The sequence below is a fragment of the Geotrypetes seraphini genome, chromosome 14 (assembly GCF_902459505.1).
Source record: "Geotrypetes seraphini chromosome 14, aGeoSer1.1, whole genome shotgun sequence".
NCBI lineage: Eukaryota > Metazoa > Chordata > Amphibia > Gymnophiona > Dermophiidae > Geotrypetes > Geotrypetes seraphini.
Window position 1 is genome coordinate 75044995 of NC_047097.1, and position 21225 is coordinate 75066219.

General features: G+C 43.3%; 1 protein-coding gene across 10 annotated transcripts in view; it reads left to right on the forward strand.

The window, feature by feature from the left end:
* Window positions 1–21225, forward strand: part of KIF23 (kinesin family member 23) — a 203697-nt gene that overhangs the window by 31121 nt on the left and 151351 nt on the right. For 9 of the 10 annotated variants that reach the window (XM_033920429.1, XM_033920430.1, XM_033920431.1 and 6 more), the window contains exons 5-7: window positions 879–1015; window positions 7981–8090; window positions 16616–16786. In XM_033920429.1, coding sequence (XP_033776320.1) covers window positions 879–1015; window positions 7981–8090; window positions 16616–16786 — 418 coding nt within the window. The remainder of the gene's footprint in view (window positions 1–878; window positions 1016–7980; window positions 8091–16615; window positions 16787–21225) is intronic. The other variant, XM_033920428.1, reaches the window with a different exon arrangement.

Consider the following 21225-nt stretch of genomic DNA (forward strand, 5'->3'; position numbering starts at 1 on the left):
GAGGAGATCTTCAAGGCTGCCACTTGGTCTTTGGTTTATACCTTTGCCTCGCACTACTGTCTGGATACTTTGTCCAGGAGCGACGGCTGGTTTGGCCAGTTGGTTTTGCGTAATCTGTTTTCCTAAATTGCCACCTTCCCTCCGTCCCTTTTTTGGTTAGCTTGGAGGTCACCCACATGTGAGAATATGCTGCCTGCTTGTCCTGGGATAAAGCACAGTTACTTACCTAACAGATGTTATCCAGGGACAGCAGGCAGATATTCTCGCAACCCTCCCACCTCCCCGGGGTGGGCTTCTTTTCTGGCTATCTGAACTGGAGACCACAAAGAGGGGATGCGCCCTCTAGTGGAGCAGGAAGGCACACACATGCGTGGTGCAGCACAGCAAACTTGAATCTTCAATCAAGTTTGCTTGAAAAGCTGTCCGCGTCGGGGTTTCGTGGATGACGTCACCCACATGTGAGAATATCTGCTTGCTGTCCCTGGATAACACCTGTTACGGTAAGTAACTGTGCTTTATACCATCCCAGTGTTTTATTAAGTGATATATGAAAATTGTTTGTATTATGTTTAATTCACTTGTTGTAAGAATTCAAAAATGAATAAATTAAATGTAAAAAAAAAAACCCAAACAGCTTCTTTTTTTTAAAATTCTTTATTCGTTTTTACATCTTACAACAAGTGTGTCAGAAAATAACATTTTAACTTATACAATATCACTTAATTATTTATCATAATCAGCTTAAATTAGTAATATTAAAACCCTCCCATCCCTAAAAAAAAAAGCTTCTTATGATGTGAAACTTTTGAGGTGATGTATCATGAAGCTGCTAAAGCATTAGTGAATGATGTGGCGTTATACTTGTATTTCCACCCCAGGTCTCCTGTTTACCTATGGTGTGACTGGCAGTGGGAAAACGCATACCATGACAGGCTCCCCAGGAGATGGTGGGCTGCTTCCGCGCTGTCTCGACATGATCTTTAACAGCATTGGTCCCTTCCAGGCCAAACGATTTGTAAGTTTTGTGCTAAGGTGTTTTACTGTTATCCTGTCGTTTTGAGAGTATAAAATAGTGATTAAAAAAATTTCTTGTAGCTCATCAGCCACTGCAACCTGCTACTGCATTTTCTTTAATGTCCTATTCTTTAGTGAAGACATGGTATTATCCCAGGACAAGCAGGCAGCATATTCTTGACTGATGGGTGACAGCACCGACGGAGCCCCGGTACGGACAATTTTAGAGTGATTGCACTCTAAGAACTTGGAAAGTTCCAGTAGGCTGCACCGCGCACGCGCGAGTGCCTTCCCGCCCGACGGAGGCGCGCGGTCCCCAGTTTCTTAGTTTCCGCGGAGCTAAGAAGACACGCTTTTCAATGGCTGTTGAAAAGATTTTTTCCTTACGCCTTCCCGCTCGCGAAAACCTCGTCGGAATAGTATTCCCTTTTTTTCTTTTATTCTTTTCTTATTAAAAAAAAAAAAAAAGAAGTTTCTTTTTTCGAGTTTGCCCCGGCGGGGCCTGCTGCCACCATCGAGGCCTCGGCCTTCGATTTGGCAGAAGCCGTTTTTACTTTCATGCCCCCCCAGCCAGGCTTTAAAAAGTGCCAGCAGTGTGCACGGCCTATTTCTCTCATGGACCCGCACAACTGGTGCTTACAGTGCCTGGGTCCCGAGCATCAGGCTTCCTCTTGTACCCGCTGTGCCACATTAAAGAAAAGGACATTAAAAAACCGTCAAATCCAGCAACGGTTGCTTTTCGGTGCCGAGATGTCCGACCCTGCGGCATCGACACCTGCGTCGGTCCCGTCTCAGTCGGCGCCCACTTCGTCGACGCCGCCCCGGCGTCGCAACATCCAGGTAAGCCGGCTAAGAAGCCTTCCCCGCTGGAGCGTCCTCCGGTCTCGATAGCAGCGAGCCCAGTCCTGCCGACCACGAGGCGCCCGCGGAAGCGCTCCGCCCCTATTGAGGTGAGTCCCTCGACCTCGGGCTCCTCATCCTCGGGGCGTCGAGCGGCACCGCAGGTACCGCAGAAGAAAAAAGTGGTACCGGTGCCCTCTCTGGACGAGCGCATTGCAGCCGTCCTCCAGGTGCAGCTTAAAGAGCAGTTACAACAACTCCTTCCTGCTCTATTGGCACCGAACCTTCCAGTTCCGGTCCGGTCTGAGCCACTGGTACCGACAGTGGAGCAGCATTTATTGTCCGCGTCCATGTTGTCGGTACCGGTCCACTCTGCTTCATCGGTCTCCATGTCAGTCCTCGCACCGGAACCGCGGGCTCAACACCAGGCTGTTCAGACTTTGGCACCGCTGCAGCCTTTAACATCTCCCGGTACCGTGTCTACGAGGTCAGGTAAGTCGGCACGCAAATCCCGACACCTGGAACCCTCCACACCGGAGTCTCGAGACCATAGCTCCCAAATTAGAGACCCTGATCTGTGGGGTGACTCCGAAGAGCCTCTTCTTTCTGAGGGTGAGTGTTCCTCTGGTGATGAGAATCAGTCTGCTGCAGATCCTCTAAACCAGATTCCACATCCTTTACCTCTTTCTTAAAAGAGATGTGTGAATCTCTTTCTATTCCCTTGGAGGCTGAGTCCAAGAAATCCAAAGTGTTTTTGGATGCTCTGGACTTTGACCAGCCTCCAAGGGAATTTCTCAAACTCCCTCTCCACGATATCTTGAGGGAGACATTTTACAAAAACCTGGAGACTCCTCTGACCATACCAGGAGCTCCCCGTAAATTGGACTCCTTGTATAAGGTCATCCCCATTCCTGGCTTCGACAAACCTCAACTCCCTCATGAGTCACTTTTAGTGGAATCCACACTTAAAAAGTCAGCTGGAGCTAGTGTGTATGCCTCGTCCCTCCTGGCAGAGAAGGAAAAGCCATGGACAAATTTGGCAAACGACTATATCAAAATGCCATGTTAGCTAATAGGTCAGGGAACTATGTTTTTCATTTTTCATTTTATTTAAAGCATCTCATTCAAGATCTGACTGCTTTTGAAAAATACCTCCCTGACCGTAAGAAATCTGCATTTTGCCACTGTTCTTCCTCTCTCCTTCAACTGCGGAAGTTCCTGGTTAGGTCAATATATGATACATTTGAATTGACTTCTAGAGCCACGGCCATGTCTGTTGCCATGCGCCGTTTGGCATGGCTCAGAGTCTCTGAGCTCGACGTTAACCATCAGGACCGCCTAGCTAACGCTCCCTGCTTAGGCGATGAGCTTTTTGGAGAGTCTATGGACTCCACTACCCAAAAGCTGTCTGCCCATGAGACTCGGTGGGACACTCTCTTGAAAACCAAGAAGAAGACTCCACCTGCCCGGCCTTTTCGCCAAACATCGGCCTATCAACGCCGCTATGTAGCTCGTCCTTTACCACTAGCAGATCAACAGCCTAGACGTCAGCGTCAACAACAACGACAACCTCCTAGGCCAGCTCAGCAACAACAGGTGAAACCTCCTCCACCTCAAAAGTCTACCCAACCCTTTTGACGTGCTTCTCCAGGCATAGCCAGTATTTCACCATCTGCCCATCTTCCTCGACCCATAGGAGGGCGTCTTTCAGATTACATCAGCCGTTGGGAGATCATAACATCGGATCAGTGGGTCCTCAACATCATCCGCCACGGCTACTCTCTCAACTTTCAAACACTTCCTGCCCAAAGTCCGCCAAGAGAGTCTGCTTTGAACACCCCTCAATCTTCCCTCCTTATTCAGGAGGTTCAATCCCTCCTTCTTCTGAACGCAATAGAGGAAGTTCCTCTGGATCAGCAGGGGCAGGGATTCTACTCCCGTTATTTTTTGGTCCCCAAAAAAACAGGGGATCTCAGACCCATTCTAGATCTTCGCGATCTCAACAAATGCTTGGTCAAAGAAAAATTCAAAATGCTCTCTTTGGCCACTCTTTATCCTCTTCTCACTCAAGGCGACTGGCTATGCTCCCTCGATCTCAAAGAGGCATACACTTATGTTCCTGTCAATCTGGCCTCCAGACAGTACCTCCGCTTCATGATCAATCACTGTCATTACCAGTACAAGGTACTACCTTTCGGTCTTGCCTCCTCTCCAAGAGTGTTCACCAAATGTCTGATTGTGGTGGCTGCTTTTCTGCGCTCTCACCACCTTCAAGTCTTTCCTTACCTGGACGACTGGTTAATCAAGGCCACTTCCTCTCAGACAGTGCTCCTCGCCACCAACCAGACCATCCTGTTTCTGCAACTTCTGGGGTTCGAGATCAATCTACCCAAATCTCATCTCATCCCCACTCAGAGACTTCAATTCATAGGAGCGATCCTAGACACTGTCCTCATGAGAGCGTTCCTTCCATTCAACCGTCTTCAGACTCTTCAATCTCTATGTCAGCAGGTACTTCCACAACGCTCCATCTCTGCCAAGCAAATGATGATACTATTGGGTCACATGGCCTCGACAGTTCATGTCACCCCCTTTGCACGTCTTCACCTGCGCACTCCTCAATGGACCCTTGCTACCCAGTGGTCCCAAGCGACGGATCCTTGCTCACGACACGTATTTGTGACATCTCTTCGTCAGTCTCTACAATGGTGGTTGATATCCTCCAATCTCTCCAGAGGTCTTCTGTTCCATCTGCCTCCTCATCAACTTGTCATCACCACCGACGCCTCACCTTATGCCTGGGGAGCTCATTTAAACGAGTTCCAAACTCAAGGCCTTTGGACGGCCCAGGAAATGAAGCATCATATCAACTTCCTGGAACTCAGAGCGATGTTTTATGCCCTCAAGGCCTTCCAACATCTTCTCTTCCCTCAAGTCCTCCTGCTATGCACAGACAATCAGGTCGTGATGTACTACATCAACAAACAGGGTGGAACCGGCTCTCGCCTCTTATGTCAGGAAGCCCAGAAGATTTGGGCTTGGGCGACAGATCACCAATTGTTCCTCAAGGCTATCTACATTCAGGGAGAGCAGAATTCCTTGGCGGACAACCTCAGCAGAATTCTCCAACCCCATGAATGGACTCTCGATCAGTTGACTCTCCAGTCCATTTTCGATCACTGGGGCACTCCTCAGATAGACCTCTTTGCAGCTCCTCACAATCATCAGCTGCCCCACTTCTGCTCCAGACTCTACTCTCCTCATCGTCTGGCAGCAGGCGCGTTTCTTCTGGATTGGTCCAATCTGTTCCTGTATGCTTTTCCCCCTCTACCTCTCATGTTGCGAACCTTGTTCAAGCTACAAAGGGAACAAGCCACCATGATTCTCATTGCTCCACGGTGGCCCAGGCAGCATTGGTTCTCCCTTCTACTTCAACTCAGCTCCAGGGAGCCTATTCTACTTCCACAGTTTCCTTCTCTGCTTACACAGCATCAAGAAACCCTTCTGCATCCCAATCTTCAGTCTCTGCACCTGACAGCTTGGTATCTCTCGGGCTGACTTCAAATGATACTCTTTTGTCTCAACCCGTTTGTTCTATTTTGGATGCCTCCAGGAAACCAGCCACTCTGCAATGTTACCATCAGAAGTGGACTAGATTTTCTTCCTGGTGTCTTCTTCATCATCATGATCCTACGTCCCTTGCAGTGGAGACTTTGTTGGATTACCTTCTTTCTTTATCTGACTCTGGCCTCAAGTCTACTTCCATCAGAGTCCACCTCAGTGCTATTGCTGCTTTTCATGAGCCAGTTCATGGGAAACTCCTTTCAGCTCATCCTTTGGTTTCCAGATTCATGCGGGGTCTTTTCAATGTGAAACCACCTCTTAAAGCCCCTCCTGTAGTCTGGGATCTCAATGTGGTTCTCTCTGCCTTAATGAAGCCTCCGTTTGAACCTTTGGCTACGACTCCTTTCAAGTTTCTCACTTGGAAAGTGGTCTTCCTTATTGCTCTAACCTCTGCCAGGAAGGTCAGTGAGCTACATGCACTAGTTGCGGATCCACCTTTTACAGTCTTTCATCATGACAAGGTGGTTCTGCGTACACATCCAAAGTTTCTCCCTAAGGTTGTCTCTGAATTCCATCTCAACCAATCCATTGTTCTGCCTGTCTTCTTTCCGAAACCTCACTCTCATTCTGGAGAACAGGCTCTGCACACTTTGGACTGTAAGCGGGCTCTATCTTACTATTTAGAGCGTACTAAGTCCCACAGATCATCTCCCCAACTTTTTCTGTCCTTTGATCCGAATAAATTGGGACGTCCTGTTTCTAAACGTACATTGTCAAATTGGCTTGCAGCGTGCATTTCATTCTGTTATGCTCAGTCCGGACTGACACTGGAAGGTTCTGTCACAGCCCATAGAGTCCGAGCTATGGCAGCATCTGTAGCTTTCCTCCGTTCCACTCCTATTGAAGAAATCTGCAAAGCTGCTACTTGGTCCTCAGTTCATACTTTCACATGTGTACATTGTCACAAACCCGAGCCCAATGCCGGCCTTGTGCTAGGGAAGAGTCATAAAAAACATCCCCTGAAACTAGTCCGGGCTAATCACTGTGTCCCTGATAGGCAGGAACAGGACCAGGAAGCACAGGCTGTGTTCAGACCTGCTTTAGAACACAGCCTGGTGAAATCTGGCAAGGCCCCTTTAAATCCTCCATTTTGTAAGAGGCTGGCTAAACAGGGTAGAAGGCAGCCTCAGCTGAAGGAAGTCCAGCCCCTGAGTAGGACTGGTCGTGGTACAGCAGCCTTGCAGCATTTGAAGAGCTGGCTGTCCAGGAGGCGGAGAGACACAGGAGAAGCTCTCAGGTGGAAGGAGCCTCCAATTCCTCCAGAGCCAAAGAATATTGAAATGTTGGACACAGAGCCAGTAGGAACAACTCTGGTAAACCCAGAATATGAAGCAATGGATTGGAGTGCTTTACCAGAGGTGGGACTGACTGAGGAAATGGATGTTAATTAGTGTTGAATTGCTTTTTGAGTTAATTTTTGAATGTTTCCATTTCTGCTGGGCAAAAAGGATTTTCCTTGAGCATACTAGCTAAAGGGATGTATGCTAGCAAAGGGTTTGCTTTGATGGGAAGTTTTTTTTTTTCTTTTGCCAAGATGGCTGCTGTGAAAAGAACTTCAGCAATTTCTTTTCATAAGGTGTGAATATCCTGAAAGCTGGGGCAGGATTTGCCCAGCACCTTAGTGAAGGGTTTGCGGGTTATTTTGCTCTTGGTAACAAGGAGCCGATTTGACAAATCCGCCAGCCTTCTGCCACTGCTTTTGAAAGGGCAGCGCTGCACATTGCAGTGTGACATAGTTTGTCAATTTACAAGTAAGACTTTGGGGAGAGTCAAGGACTGCCAGAGACTCTGTTATACCTGGGATATTGCTAAAAGAACTTTGGGAAAGTTATCCAGACCAGGCTGGTAATCACCATATTATTTTGTTTTCATTATTATGACCAAGATCTTTTGAGTCCGTTTTCATTTCTTGCATTTTTGCTTAGACCTGTTCAGATGAACAATAAATTTGATTTCTTTATTTCATTACTTACCTGTGTGAGGCCATTTTGTTTTATTCACATAGGAGAATTTATTCACAACAGGGTCTTCCTCCCTCTTGGGGAAGCACGCTGGGAGAATATTTTAAGCGTGGGCCGGTTACCGCAAGCCTCGAGGGCCGGCCACGCTACAATATCTATACCTGATTTCATCTTTGATCTGGCTTAATAGCAAAATACATAAAATATTATTATGCTTTTCCTTAATATTAATCTGTAGTGTGTTTTTCTGGCCTTGGCTACATCCATATTCAGATTTTTATTCACCAATTTTTCATACGCTTCTATTGGGCGTGGCCTTAACTAACACATATGCTTGTATCTGACTAGAGTTACCCAGAATCATACGAAAAGCAGGCGCTTTTGTAGAAAAACTCCACAAAATACTGCACTATCATGTCCTGATGTCCATTCCATTACCGTCCCATAGACATCACTCCTTACTGGCCACGAGCCACTACTGCTCAGGTCTTGATTCCAGATATCTTTCTAACTTTGAGTAAACACATATGCTTTTGTGCAGGTTTTTAAAGCAGATGACAAGAATGGTATGGAAGTGCAGTCTGAAGTCGATGCACTTTTAGAACGTCAGAAGAGAGCTGTACCACCTGCAGTGCCAAAGACCCCTAATAAGTAAGCAGTGCCTGTGTGGGGGGGTGTTTTTATTTAAAAACACAAAGAGGATATATAGATAAGTTTAAGAAGATTTGGGGACCATTAACAGATTTTTGCAATGAATGATTCAATTTTCCCATAATAAGATATTGGATAAGAGGGGTGTGGGTGGGTTTATTTTATTCATATCATAATATAAACAATTCATCATTATATCTTGTCATATTGTATGCAGTTTTCAAAAGAAGGGGAGGGGGTGGGTTTATAATTAGAGTAATACTTGGTATACTTATTAAGTATGATATGCTTTTTCAATATTATAGTACAGTATTATATAATAATATGTTGTATTTACAATGATCTATGAAGGATTATCAAGTGTGTACTCAATGAAATTGTATAAATTTATGTGATACACTTGTTATATGAAAAATGAATAAAAAACTAAAACAAATTTAAAAAATAAAAAAAGTGCTTATATCAGAAGTTCCAGAAAGGTACCTCTTATAAAGGCAATATAGCCAGTGCTGTATCGTATAAACATTTCTGAAAACTTATCTATTCGATACATTTTTGTATTGTAAGATCAGGATTTAACAATCTGTTATTTTGTTGTAATTCCTGAGATTCTCAGATTCTTAAGCTGTGAACCGCATAGAACTAAATAAGGTTACGCGGTATACAAATAATGTAACGTAATGACTCAGAATCAGCCCCATTAGCGCAATCTATTGTGCACCAATTTTGCACTTGCTCTGAAGTTCTCAGATATTTTAAAAAGTGTGCCCTTAGGGATGCCTCTGTGTATGCACCATCTTACCAAGTTTAATTTCATTTAATGTACCATCCATTGTTCAAACTTCTTGTGCAATAGAACTGATAGTCTTGACCATCGAGTTAAATCCCATTAGTTGGTGAGGGTTGTTGAGAACCCACTGCTTGTTTTCATTCTCTACCTCCCATCGCTCTGGGATGAGCCCTTAACTCTACAAGCGAGGATTAAAGAGCCTCTGTTCTGCTCAAGTCTAATCTTTATTATCCCAGGACAAGCAGGCAATATATTCATATGTGGGGAAGTTGTCCACGGTGCCTGGTATGGACAATGTTAAAAGTGTACTGTCACTTAAAAAAAAAAGATTTGGGGGCCATTGATTACATATTCTAATGATCAGACACCTTAAATACCTTGTTTTATATAAGATATAGGAGGGGTGTTTCCTTATTGGCACCTGAAGGTTAGGCCTCTCTAACATCATCAAGCCTGAACCATTGTGTGCAAGAAATCTTTCCAGCGTGAACTTTGCAAGAAGAGAGAAAGAACACATCTTTGCTGTTTCTGCCTGATGCATTCTGGGTATGTACCAGAATGGTATTCTAGTCAAGGACATTCATCTATGTCTTCATAATTAGGCTGTGTGATTCTTGTGGGAGGTATACTCCTATCTGTCTTATCTGTTCTTATCTGGGCGCCTGTGTCTCCCAGCCTGTATGAGACCTTACACAGAAAGGCTATTCATCTAAGTTCTGTTTCTGGATTGGTCCGAGGAAGTCATCTGACGAGATCCAAGTGAAAAGGTGCTAATTATGATTAGTCTGTGTCAGGATGCGAGGAAGCTCACATCTTACCACAGGTGTCCTGCACGCATCGCTTTCTTAATAATTAAGACCTGAACAGTTACCTCGTGTGACTCTCTGCCTGAGAGAGAGTGAATCGGACCTTAAACAGCTCTGAATTCCATCACTTCAAGGAAACTTGGCTGCCAATAAATTATAGCTGTACCAGTGGCTGACGAACACTCGTTCCTGTAACCAAAGGATTTACGTCTACTAAGCTAAAAAGAAATGATTTCCCTTTCACCTAAGTTTCGGCGGAGGCCTTACCGAATGGTGAGAATAAGGAATTTATTATCTTATCAGCTGGGGTTAGATAAGTGCATCTGATTGTGATATAGGATAAGGTTTGTAAAGCTACCTTGGTGATAACTGTAATCATTTGCTGCTAATCAGGGATTATTATTCTTATAAGGAATTGTTTAGTGTGTGTAAGAATTAGTTTTACTTAGTTATCTAACAAGTGTATTGTGATAATTATGTACTGAGTTTCATGTATGTAATCAGATATTTTGTGAACAATATTTAGATATTGCAGCTGGCTTGTGAATTATATTTTTCTATTTTCATAATAAAAGTATTTCTCATTAGCCTGGGTCTTGTGTCGTATAAATAGACCAAGAAATTTGGACCTGGCAGCGTTTATGGTTTTCCCTAGACAAAACTAACAGACACGTAACTTGTTTATGTAACTGATTAGTATACCATAAATCTTGCTACAGGTGGGATTGGGAAATATGATAATTGCTAATTGATTTATTATTAATAGATGGGGTGGGTGGGAAGGGATTCTTTTATACTTTAATGATTATAAGTAAGATTGTCAAGTGATTTGTTTAAAAATTTTTCTGATTGATTATTATACACTTGTTGTAAGATATGAAAATGAATAAAGATTTACAAAACAAAAATAAAATTTGAAGTCTTGAGACTGCCTGTACTGCACATGCACTTTTGCCTTCCCGCCTGATGTTGGCTCGCTGGACCATCAGTTCTCAATTTTCCGTACAGTTGAGAAACTGTGGAGGTGGAGGGTTGCGCTATATGTTAAAGAGGGAATTGAATCAAACAAAATAAAACATTCTGCATGACACAGATAGTAGTGTGGAATCCATATGGATAGAAATTCCATGTGTGGAGGGAAGGAATATAAAGGTAGGGTTATATTACCATCCCCCGGGACAAAATGAGCAGACAGATGAAGAAATGCTTTCGGAGATTAGGCAACAGTATAATAAAGGTCTGTTTGTGCAGTCTGTGCTGAGGTTTAAGGCCTGTTGGATCTGGTTATTCTGGTCCCTTTATCTGGACTGAGCTTGGGGAATCCTCTCAGGAGTCCTATCGACCTTGGGGAGGGGGGGGGTTTTCACACTCAGAAGGGTCGAGTCTCTCCCCCTATTCCCCTACCTCCCCAGGTGTTTCTGAATCTAGAGGAGCTTCAACTTGCCAATACCGGCACTGACTACAGTTTAGAGGGCCTGTGGGGGTCTGCGTTTTCTTGATGCAGCTGGTTGGCTGTGAGAAGAAATAAAAAGAGAAAATAAGACACAAGAATAAAAAGGAGCTTTGTATTAAAAAAGAGGCCTGAGGCCGTTGTTTTTACACGGTGGTGTTGTGTGTGGGTTTTTGGCGCTTTCATTATGAGCACATCACAAAAGCAAGAAAAGTACGATTTTTGTGGATGCCGATCAGTGGATGCAGCTGACGGGTACACAGAATGTTTGGCCGCCTCAAGGGAGACCCGGCTTCGGGTGTCAGCATACCGGGTTCTCCCTGCGTGCATCGCTCGGCAGTGGGGGGAAGCACCGGGCTTCCCCTTTTCATCCACGCTGGGTTTCCTTAGCTGCTGGCAGTCAGTTAGATTCAGTGTTGTGGTCTGCTGGGGATTCTGTTTTAGCTGCAGCTGGGGCTGGTGTAGGTTTTTGTTGGTTTTTTTGTAGTGGCTGGGTTGGCTATGCCTTTGGTGCTGCGCATGTTTTCTGGTGACAGTTTATTCATGGCCCTTCCCTCAGTTTTGGCGGGAAGCGTGTCTAATTTTCACACAGCCTCAGGTGACCTTCCTCCTGTCTTAGAAAGGCGGGAACAGGTCTTGCATGTGTCTTCTGCTCCTAAGTTTCAAGTTTATTAGGTGTTTATATACCACCTATCAAGGTTTATCTAAGCGGTTTTACAATCAAGTACTCAACCATTTTCCCTATCTGTCTCAGTGGGTTCACAATCTATCTAACGTACCTGGGACTATGGAGGACTGAGTGACTTGCCCAGGGTCACAAGGAGCAGCGCGGGGTTTGAACCCACTACCCCAGGGTGCTGAGGCTGTAGTTCCAACCACTGCGCCACACACTCCTGTTGCCACTGAGGTTCCCCCTCCCCCGATTTGGTGTTGGCCATGTGCAAGGCTTATTTACAGGCAGCTGGAGGTCCTGCTTTGGTGCTGGGGGTCTCGGGGTTATCTGGGAGGTTTGTCCCTTCCATGGCCATCCTGTTCAGTTTCCTGCCATGGCTGCCTCTGTCCAACCCCCTCAGCCTTCATCCAAGTGGCTGTGGGCATCTTGGGACGTGGATTCTTTTATGGCTGATCAGTTTTCTCTGGATGAGGAATGGGATCTTGGGAAGAACATTACAGATCTGTCAGGGGGGCCTGATTTATTTATTTATTTATTTTTTATTAAGACTTTAGAGGTGACGGTTGATGACGACGTGTCTGTTGTGCACATATTTCAACGGGAGGAGTTGCAGGAGCTCATTATTCATGTAATGTAATGTAATGTAATTTATTTCTTATATATCATGTGTGTTCGGTTTTATACTTTGAAGAGGAAGCTAAGGAACCCCCACCCCCTCTTGTTGTGGACCCTTTCCTGAGAGGGATCCGTTCAGCATCCCATTCTTTCCCTATGCTTCAGGATATTTGGGATGTAGTACAGGCTCAATGGAAAATTCTGGATGTACCTTTTTGCGTGGCACGGTCCATGGCAAGATTCTCTACCCCATCCCTGATGGTGATAGAGATGCCTTTGAGTCTCCTGTGGTTGATGTGGTGTTCTCGGCTATTGCGTGCAGACATAGTGTGCTTGTTGAAGGTGATTCAGCCCTGAGAGACCCTCAGGACCGTAAAATGGAGGCTCTGCTTAAACAAAGTTTTGATGTTGCTGCCCTGGCTGTCCAGGCGGTGATTTGTGGTGGTCTGGTGGCCCCGGGCTTGTTTTTGGTGGTCTGAATGAGTTCTTGACCGTGAGTCTGCTGACTGGTCCTTAGTGGATCAGGAAGTGGCTGAGATTAAGCTAGGCACTTCTTATCTCTCTGATGCCAGGTATGATCTTTTGTGTGCCTTGGCTAAGTCCATGGCTCTTGGAGTAGCTACCCACCATAACCTGTGGTTTCGGGGTTGGTAGGTGGATGCGGCATGCAAGTTCACCTTTCGCGACTCCTTTCTTTTTGGGGAAGAGTTAGATAAGCTGGTTCAGGCTTTGAGTGACTCTTAAGTGCCTTGGTTCCTGGAGGACTGACCTTACCAGACTTCGCGAGTTGGTTCTGAACCTCTGGGAGTGGGGGGTGTTTTATCTCCTCCAGGGGCTCCTCCGCCACCCAATGACTCATTGTGGGTCTTTCCCCCATTTCCAGTCAGAGCCCGGCTGTGGTTGTTTTACAAGGGTGAGCTGAAATCACCACAGATCAGTGGGTCCTGGAAGTGATTTGGGATGGTTATGCTCTGGAGTTTTCCCGACCTTTACCAGATCATTTCCTCTCCTCTCCTTGGCAGGTAACTTGGAAGAAGAGGGCTTTTGATCAGATACTACTCAGGTTGCTGGACCTTATAGCAATAGCCCCAGTACCTTCTCAGGAGATGTGCACAGGCAAGTACTCCATTTACTTTGTGATGCCCAAGAAAGAGGGGTCTTTTTGTCACATTTTAGATCTCAAAGGTGACAACAGGGCTCTCCGGATTTCCTCTTTTCGTATGGAAACCCTAAAATCCGAAATTCTGGTGGTCCAGCCTGGGGAATTTGACTTCTCTCGACCTGATGAAGGCCTATCTGCATGTTCTGATTTGGGCCTCCCATGAACGGTTCCTTCGCTTTGCGATCTTGGGAGTGCTTTATCAGTTTTGTGTGCTTCTTTGCTCTGGTCACAGTGCTGCGGACCAAGATTATGGTGTGGTGGTAGTTGCCTTGCGCAAGGAGGGCATTCTGGTACACTATCTGGACGACTGGTTGATTTGTGCAGTGTTGTTTTCAAGAGAACTCCCGGGTTATGACTTGGGTTGTGGAGTATCTGCAGTCCCTGGGCTGGGTGGTCAACCTGTCCAAGAGCCGTTTGACTCCATCTCAGCGCTTGAAGTATCTTGGCGTTCTGTTCTACACCGGTTTAGGAAGTGTTCCTTCCAGAAGCCAGAGTGTGCAAATTGCAGTCACAGATTTGCTCAGAGGGAACGTGCTACCGAGGTGCAGAGCGGCCTGCGAGGTTCCCTACAGCCAGCCGCAATCCTCAGCAGGCTGCTTTGAAGAGGAGCATCTGCGGTTCAAAGACACCAGGAAGCCAGCTGCAGGGAAGAGGGACAGGGGGAGCAGGCAAGGGGTGGTGGTGGACAGGGGGAGCAGGCAAGGGGTTGTGGTGGACAGGGGGAGCAGGCAAGGGGTGGTGGTGGACAGGGGGAGCAGGGAAGAGGGACTGGGGGAGCAAGTAAAGAGTGCTGCTGGACATTAGGGAGCAGGGAAGAGGTGCTGCTGGACAGGGGGAGCAGACAAGGGGTGGTGGTGGACAGTAAAGAAAGAGAGAGACAGACAGACACACACATCTATTCTAGCACCCGTTAATGTAACGGGCTTAAAGACTAGTGTTCTGATAAGACTGAAGCAGGGCAAACTAGTAGATAAGACTACATCTTTCCTTAATTTGCAGTAGAGGCATAATATTGGCTGGCTGTTTTTCATGCTGTCCCCCAATTTTATTGATATCTAAGACCATCCCACAATGTAGGTAGGGCCCTAGTTGTTAGTAATGTAATAACTGGCTGTTTTCATGAAAACAGACCACCTGGCATTTATCTATACAGGGTTGTAATTCACAGTTAGGCACTGCTGGTGTTTAGTTTGTTTTCTTTTCACTGTAACTTCTAATTGTTCTTTTGGCTATTGTGAAATGATTAAGCTGTTGTCTAACATTCTTAGCCTTTTACATCATGCTTTTTGTAGATGTGAATGTGGTAAGAAAGTTACAATACCTCTTGTAAACTTTTTCAAAATGTAAATGTACCGTATTTTACATAAGAACATAAGAAATGCCTCTGCTGGGTCAGACCCGAGGTCCATCATGCCCAGCAGTCCGCTCACGCGGTGGCCCAACAGGTCCAGGACCTGTGCAGTAATCTTCTATCTATATCCCTCTATTCCCTTTTCCAGTAGGAATTTGTCTAATCCTTTCTTGAACCCCAGTACCGTACTCTGCCCTATTACGTCCTCTGGAAGCGCATTCCAGGTGTCCACCACACGTTGGGTAAAGAAGAACTTCCTAGCATTTGTTTTGAATCTGTCTCCTATCAACTTTTCCGAATGCCCTCTTGTTCTTTTATTAGAAAGTTTGAAGAATCTGTTCCTCTTTACTCTCTCTATACCCTTCATGATCCTATAAGTCTCTATCATATCTCCTCTAAGTCTCCTCTTCTCCAGGGAAAAGAGACCCAGCTTCTCCAATCTCTCAGAATATGACAGGTTTTCCATACCTTTTATCAGACGTGTCGCTCTCCTCTGAACCCTCTCGACTAATGCCATATCCTTCTTAAGGTACGGCGACCAATATTGGACGCAGTACTCCAAATGTGGGCGCACCATCGCCCGATACAACGGCAGGATAACTTCTTTTGTTCTGGCTGTAATACCCTTTTTGATTATACCAAGCATTCTATTCACTCTCTTAGAGGCCGCTGCTCACTGTGCCGACGGCTTCATTGTCATGTCCACCATTACCCCCAAGTCCCTTTCCTGGGTACTCTTATGCAATAACATCCCTCCCATTGTATAGTTGTACCTCGAATTTCTGCTCCCCACATGTAATACTTTACATTTCTCAATGTTGAACTTCATTTGCCATCTCGCCGCCCATTCCTCTAGTTTGTTCAAGTCCCTTTGCAATTCTTCGCAATCCTCTGTAGTCCGAGCTCCATTAAATAGTTTGGTGTCGTCTGCAAATTTTATTATCTCGCACTTCGTTCCTGTTTCTAGATCATTTATGAAGATATTAAATAGCAGCGGCCTGAGCACCGAGCCCTGCGGGACACCACTCTAATAATTGCCCACCCCCCTGCTTAAGAACTCCAAAACACTGGAAAATTTGGTATTTACACCAAATCATGGTTCCCTTAATTGCTCCCTCACCCAACCCTGCGTCTTGAGGTTTCGGTGCATGCTCAATACCTTAAGCAAGCAGAGATGCTCAAGGGGAAAACTTGGACATGTTTGCCTTTCTAGAGGACAGTCCGGGTGCCTGGAGGGATTTCCAAAACCCAGCAGTTTGTCTGGGTTTTGGAAGTCCCTGAGCTCGGGGCGGCATGTGCAGACATTGATGCAGTGACGTTAAATGCATGTTAAAAATCGTGTTGACATTCACGCATGTGCAAAGGCATTCCAGACCTCGGGGCAGGAGATGAGAGGTTTGGGTGGGAGAAAATCTGGCAACCCTACTCAAGGCCCCACACCGGCCCAGCACCATAATGTCAAGATGCAAGGAGGTAGAGAGTGGGGGTGGGGTGTGTACAGGAGAGCAATGCCAGTTACCATAGGGGGTAGGGTAAAGGAGAGAAATGATTTGTTATAGGGAGGAGGGTTGGAGGACAGAAATATTTCCTCCAGGTTATTTTTAGAGAAAATACGGAGGGAGGGGGGGGGGGGGGGCGTTGGCTATTAATGATGATCTGGAGAAATGCCTCTTTACAGACAGAAGCTGGACCCTGAGTGTGCCGATATGATCAGCAACCAGGAGCATTGTAAGGCAGAAGAAGTGGATGAGGATAGTGTATACAGTGTCTTTGTTTCCTACATTGAAATATATAACAACTATACCTATGATCTCCTGGAGGAAATTCCATTTGATCCAATTAAACCAAAGTAAGTTCTGTTTTCTTTAAAATTTCTGCAAATGCATCTATGTGAGTTCTGTGAACTTTGTCCTGCTTATGTTCTTTTTTTTTTTCAAATTCTTTATTCCTTTTTCCATCTAACATCAAGAACACAATATTACATCATTTAAACCCTATAAACATCTCTTGTATTTCTTTTAACATCTCCTTAAAAACACATTTATTTGGGGGCCATTGATTACATATTCTAATGATCAGACACCTTAACCACCCCTTTTTTTTATTACATATGGTTATAAGTAGGGTGGGATTGGGATATATGATATTTGTTTTAACTGGTTTATTATTGATGAGTGGGGAGGGATTCTTTTATGCTTTGATGATTATAAATAAGAATGTCAAGTGATTTGTAAAATTTATTTTTGATTGAATATTACACACTTGTAATATATGAAAACGAATAAAGATTTTTTTAAAAAAAAAAACCCACATTTATACCCTCCCCTCCCCCCTTCCACAAACATTTCAATCAAAAATTTAATATAAATATTATCAATTGATCAAACCTTAATATAACTTTATACCTTTTCCCCTCCCCCCTATGTGCAAGTGTACCTTCAATGAATAATGGTATCTAATCATTGCAATAACGTGTCAATGGCCCCCAAATCTTTTAAAAATAATTATAATTCCCTCTTTGTATGGCAATTACTCTTTCCATTTTGTAAATGTGGCATAACGAATTCCACCAAAAGGTATAGTTAAGTCCTACTGTAATTTTTCCAATTACTGGTAATATGTTGTATGGCGACTCCTGTCATGATCAATAAAAGTTTATTATTGCTCGATGAAATTTGAATTTTTGTTCTCATTGACATCCTGAACATTATTGTATCATATGATAATGCTACATGGTTTTCTAATAAATAATTAATTTGAGACCAGATTGATTTCCAAAATGCCATGATACAAGGACAATAGAATATTAAATGATCTAGGGTCCCTGCTTCCAGATTACAATACCAGCATCTATTAGACTTAGAGCTATCCAACTTTTGTAATCTAACTGGGCTCCAAAATGCTCTATGACGTTTTAATAAGTATAAGAACCCACCTATGCAAAGCAATCAAGTTTCATATAGCTTGCCCTCTCCACATTCTGCTATTACTTGCTATGTCTGCTTTGTAGTGGACAATAAATCAAATTCCTAGCATTATCAATTATTTCTGAAACTTCTCTAGAATTTTTACCACTTATAAATCATATATGGTGTTTGTTTCTTTTTTAAAAAAAAAATTTTGGACCAGTCAGAGGTGACTTCTGCTTGTTGCTAATTTGCCATTTGGGAGTTTATGCACATCTTGACCTTATAAGAACATAAGAATTGTGCTGCTGTGTCAGACCAGTGGTCCATCGTGCCCAGCAGTCCGCTCACGTTGTGGCCCTCTGGTCAAAGACCAGCACCCCAACTGAGACTAGCCCTACCTGCGTACGTTCCAGTTCAGCAGGAACTTGTCTAACTTTGTCTTGAATCCCTGGAGGGTGTTTTCCCCTATAACAGCCTCCGGAAGAGCATTCCAGTTTCTACCACTCTCTGGGTGAAGAAGAACTTCCTTACGTTTGTACGGAATCTATCCCCTTTTAACTTTAGAGAGTGCCCTCTCATTTTCTCTGCCTTGGAGAGGGTGAACAACCTGTCTTTATTTACTAAGTCTATTCCCTTCATTATCTTGAATGTTTCATAAGAACATAAGAATTGCCGCTGCTGGGTCAGACCAGAGGTCTATCGCGCCCAGCAGTCCGCTTCCACAGCGGTCCTTAGGTCAAAGACCAATGCCCTAACTGAGACTAGCCCTACCTGCGTACGTTCTGGTTCAACAGGAACTTGTCTAACTTTGTCTTAGATCCCTGGAGGGTGTTCTCCCCTATAACAGTGTCTGGAAGAGCGCTCCAGTTTTCCACCATTCTCTGGGTGAAGAAGAACTTCCTTACGTTTGTACGGAATCGATCCCCTTTTAACTTTAAAGAGTGCCCTCTCATTCTCTCTACCTGGGAGAGGGTAAACAATCTGTCTATCTGCTAAGTCTATTCCCTTCAGTATTTTGAATGTTTCTTTTTTTTAATTTTTTAAAAAAATCTTTATTAATTTTAAATTTTACAACAAGTGTACAGAAAATCATTCAAATAGTATAGAATTCATCTTGAAATTCTACAATTCTCACACAAAAGAGTTTAACCCTTCCCACCCCACATAAAACAAACTTTATAAATAAATATCCCATAATATAATAACTACATCATTCTTTTCACTTAACAATAAGAAAACTAAAACCCACCCTCCCTCCCTATAACATATATATTAATAGGGGAAAAATACTGATTATTCATTATAATAATTTATTAATGGGCCCCATACATCCTTAAATTTATGAAAACATCCTTTTTAACAGCTAATATTCTTTCCATTTTATACACATGGCACACCAAATTCCACCAAAAACAATAATTTAATCTTGTACAATCTTTCCAGTTATAAGTTATTTGTTGAATGGCAACTCCTGTTAAAATCATTAAAAGTTTATTATTGTTAGAGGATATTTGAGATTTAGCCCTCATAGACATGCCAAATAAGATGGTATCATATGACAAAGCTACAGGATTATCAAGCATACAATTTATTTGATCCCAGATCAATTTCCAAAAAGCATTAATAAAAGGACAATAAAATAATAAATGATCTAAAGTTCCAGCCTCAAGATGACAATGCCAACACCTATTAGACTTAGAGCAATCCAATTTTTGTAAACGAACAGGGGTCCAGAATGCTCTATGCAACAGGAAAAATCATGTTTGCTTCATAGACGCAGACATTGTACATCTCATTCTCCAAGACCAAATGCGTGGCCATTGAGATGCATTAATTTGATGCTTAATCTCAATGCTCCAAATTTCTCTAAGTCCACTCTTTGGTTTCTTATTCAAATAGCCAGATAATACTTTATACCACTGTGCGGCCTGGTGACCCAGAAAATCTGCCTGAAAGCATAAGAATTCTAAGCTAAATTGATTATTAAGCAATTTCCATTCAGGGAACCCTGCCTGAATGGCCTGCTTCAATTGCAACCACTTATAACTTTGTTTTTTATCAAGACCAAATTTATGTTGCAACTGTGAAAATTCCAGCAGCTTACCATTAGATATAACATCATTTAAAGTACATATTCCTGCTTCAATCCAATCCTTCCAGACAATCTTAAAACCACCTATTTGGATCTTGGAGTTTAGCCATATATTTTGATAAGTCGATTTTTGAATTATTAATATATTTTAAAGTTTTCCATGTGTCCAGTATTATCCTATTACTTTTCCGTATCCTAGGCATTTTAATACTGAGTAAGCCTAATAGGAAACATGAGCTGCCATTCCAACTATAACCAGTCCGGAAACTTCTCCATGAGTTCTGGGAGGACCCAATACATACCTTGGCGCAAGATATAGGATTGATGGTACCTATAGAAGTTTGGAAAATTTACCCCTCCCTCCTCAATTGGTTTTTGTAAAGTCACTAAGGCAATTCTTGCAATTTTACCCAGCCAAATAAATTTAGTAGTAATACTGTTCAACTTTATATTTTTTTATTTTTTTAAAATTCTTTATTCATTTTTAAACTTTCATCAATTGTACAAAAATTCATAATAAACACAATTAATCTGAGCAACTTTTTATAAAAAGACCCCTGGAAAAAAACTGGAATCATTCCCATTTGGTAACAAACTAAACTAAACCTTAGGTTTGTATACCGCATCATCTCCACATTCGTAGAGCTCAAACAGGCAAAATCATCATTTTGACAGTTTGGACTCTTCCCCACCACGACAAATGTAAAGGATTCCATTGCTCACATAACTCTGTTACTTTTTGCAATAAAAATTTTTCATTCACTTTCACTGTCTCTTCAAGTGTATTTTTTAACCATATACATAAATATTTTATTCCTTCTTCTTTCCATATAAAAGGGAATGAATCAAATAGTCCTCTTGTACAATGCACATTTAGAGGAAGAACTTCTGATTTGGACCAATTTATTTTATATCCTGAGAATTTTCCAAATTTCTCAATCAATTCAAGTAAACATGGAATGGTTGTTTCAGGATTTCTCAAATGAAGCAGTATATCATCCGCATAAGCAGATACTTTATACTCCTTTCCAGAACGTGGAATACTCTGTATCTCCTTCACTTGTTGAATAGCTAATAATAAGGGTTCAAGCACTATATCAAAAAGCAAAGGAGATAGAGGACAACCTTGTCTAACCCCCTTTGCAATTTTAAACAATCGGAGAAATTATTATTAATATATAATCTAGCAACACGAGAGCTATACAAGGTTTTAATCATTTGTATAAATCCTGAACCAATACCAAACTATTCCATGGCCTGATACATAAATGTCCATTCCACCCGATC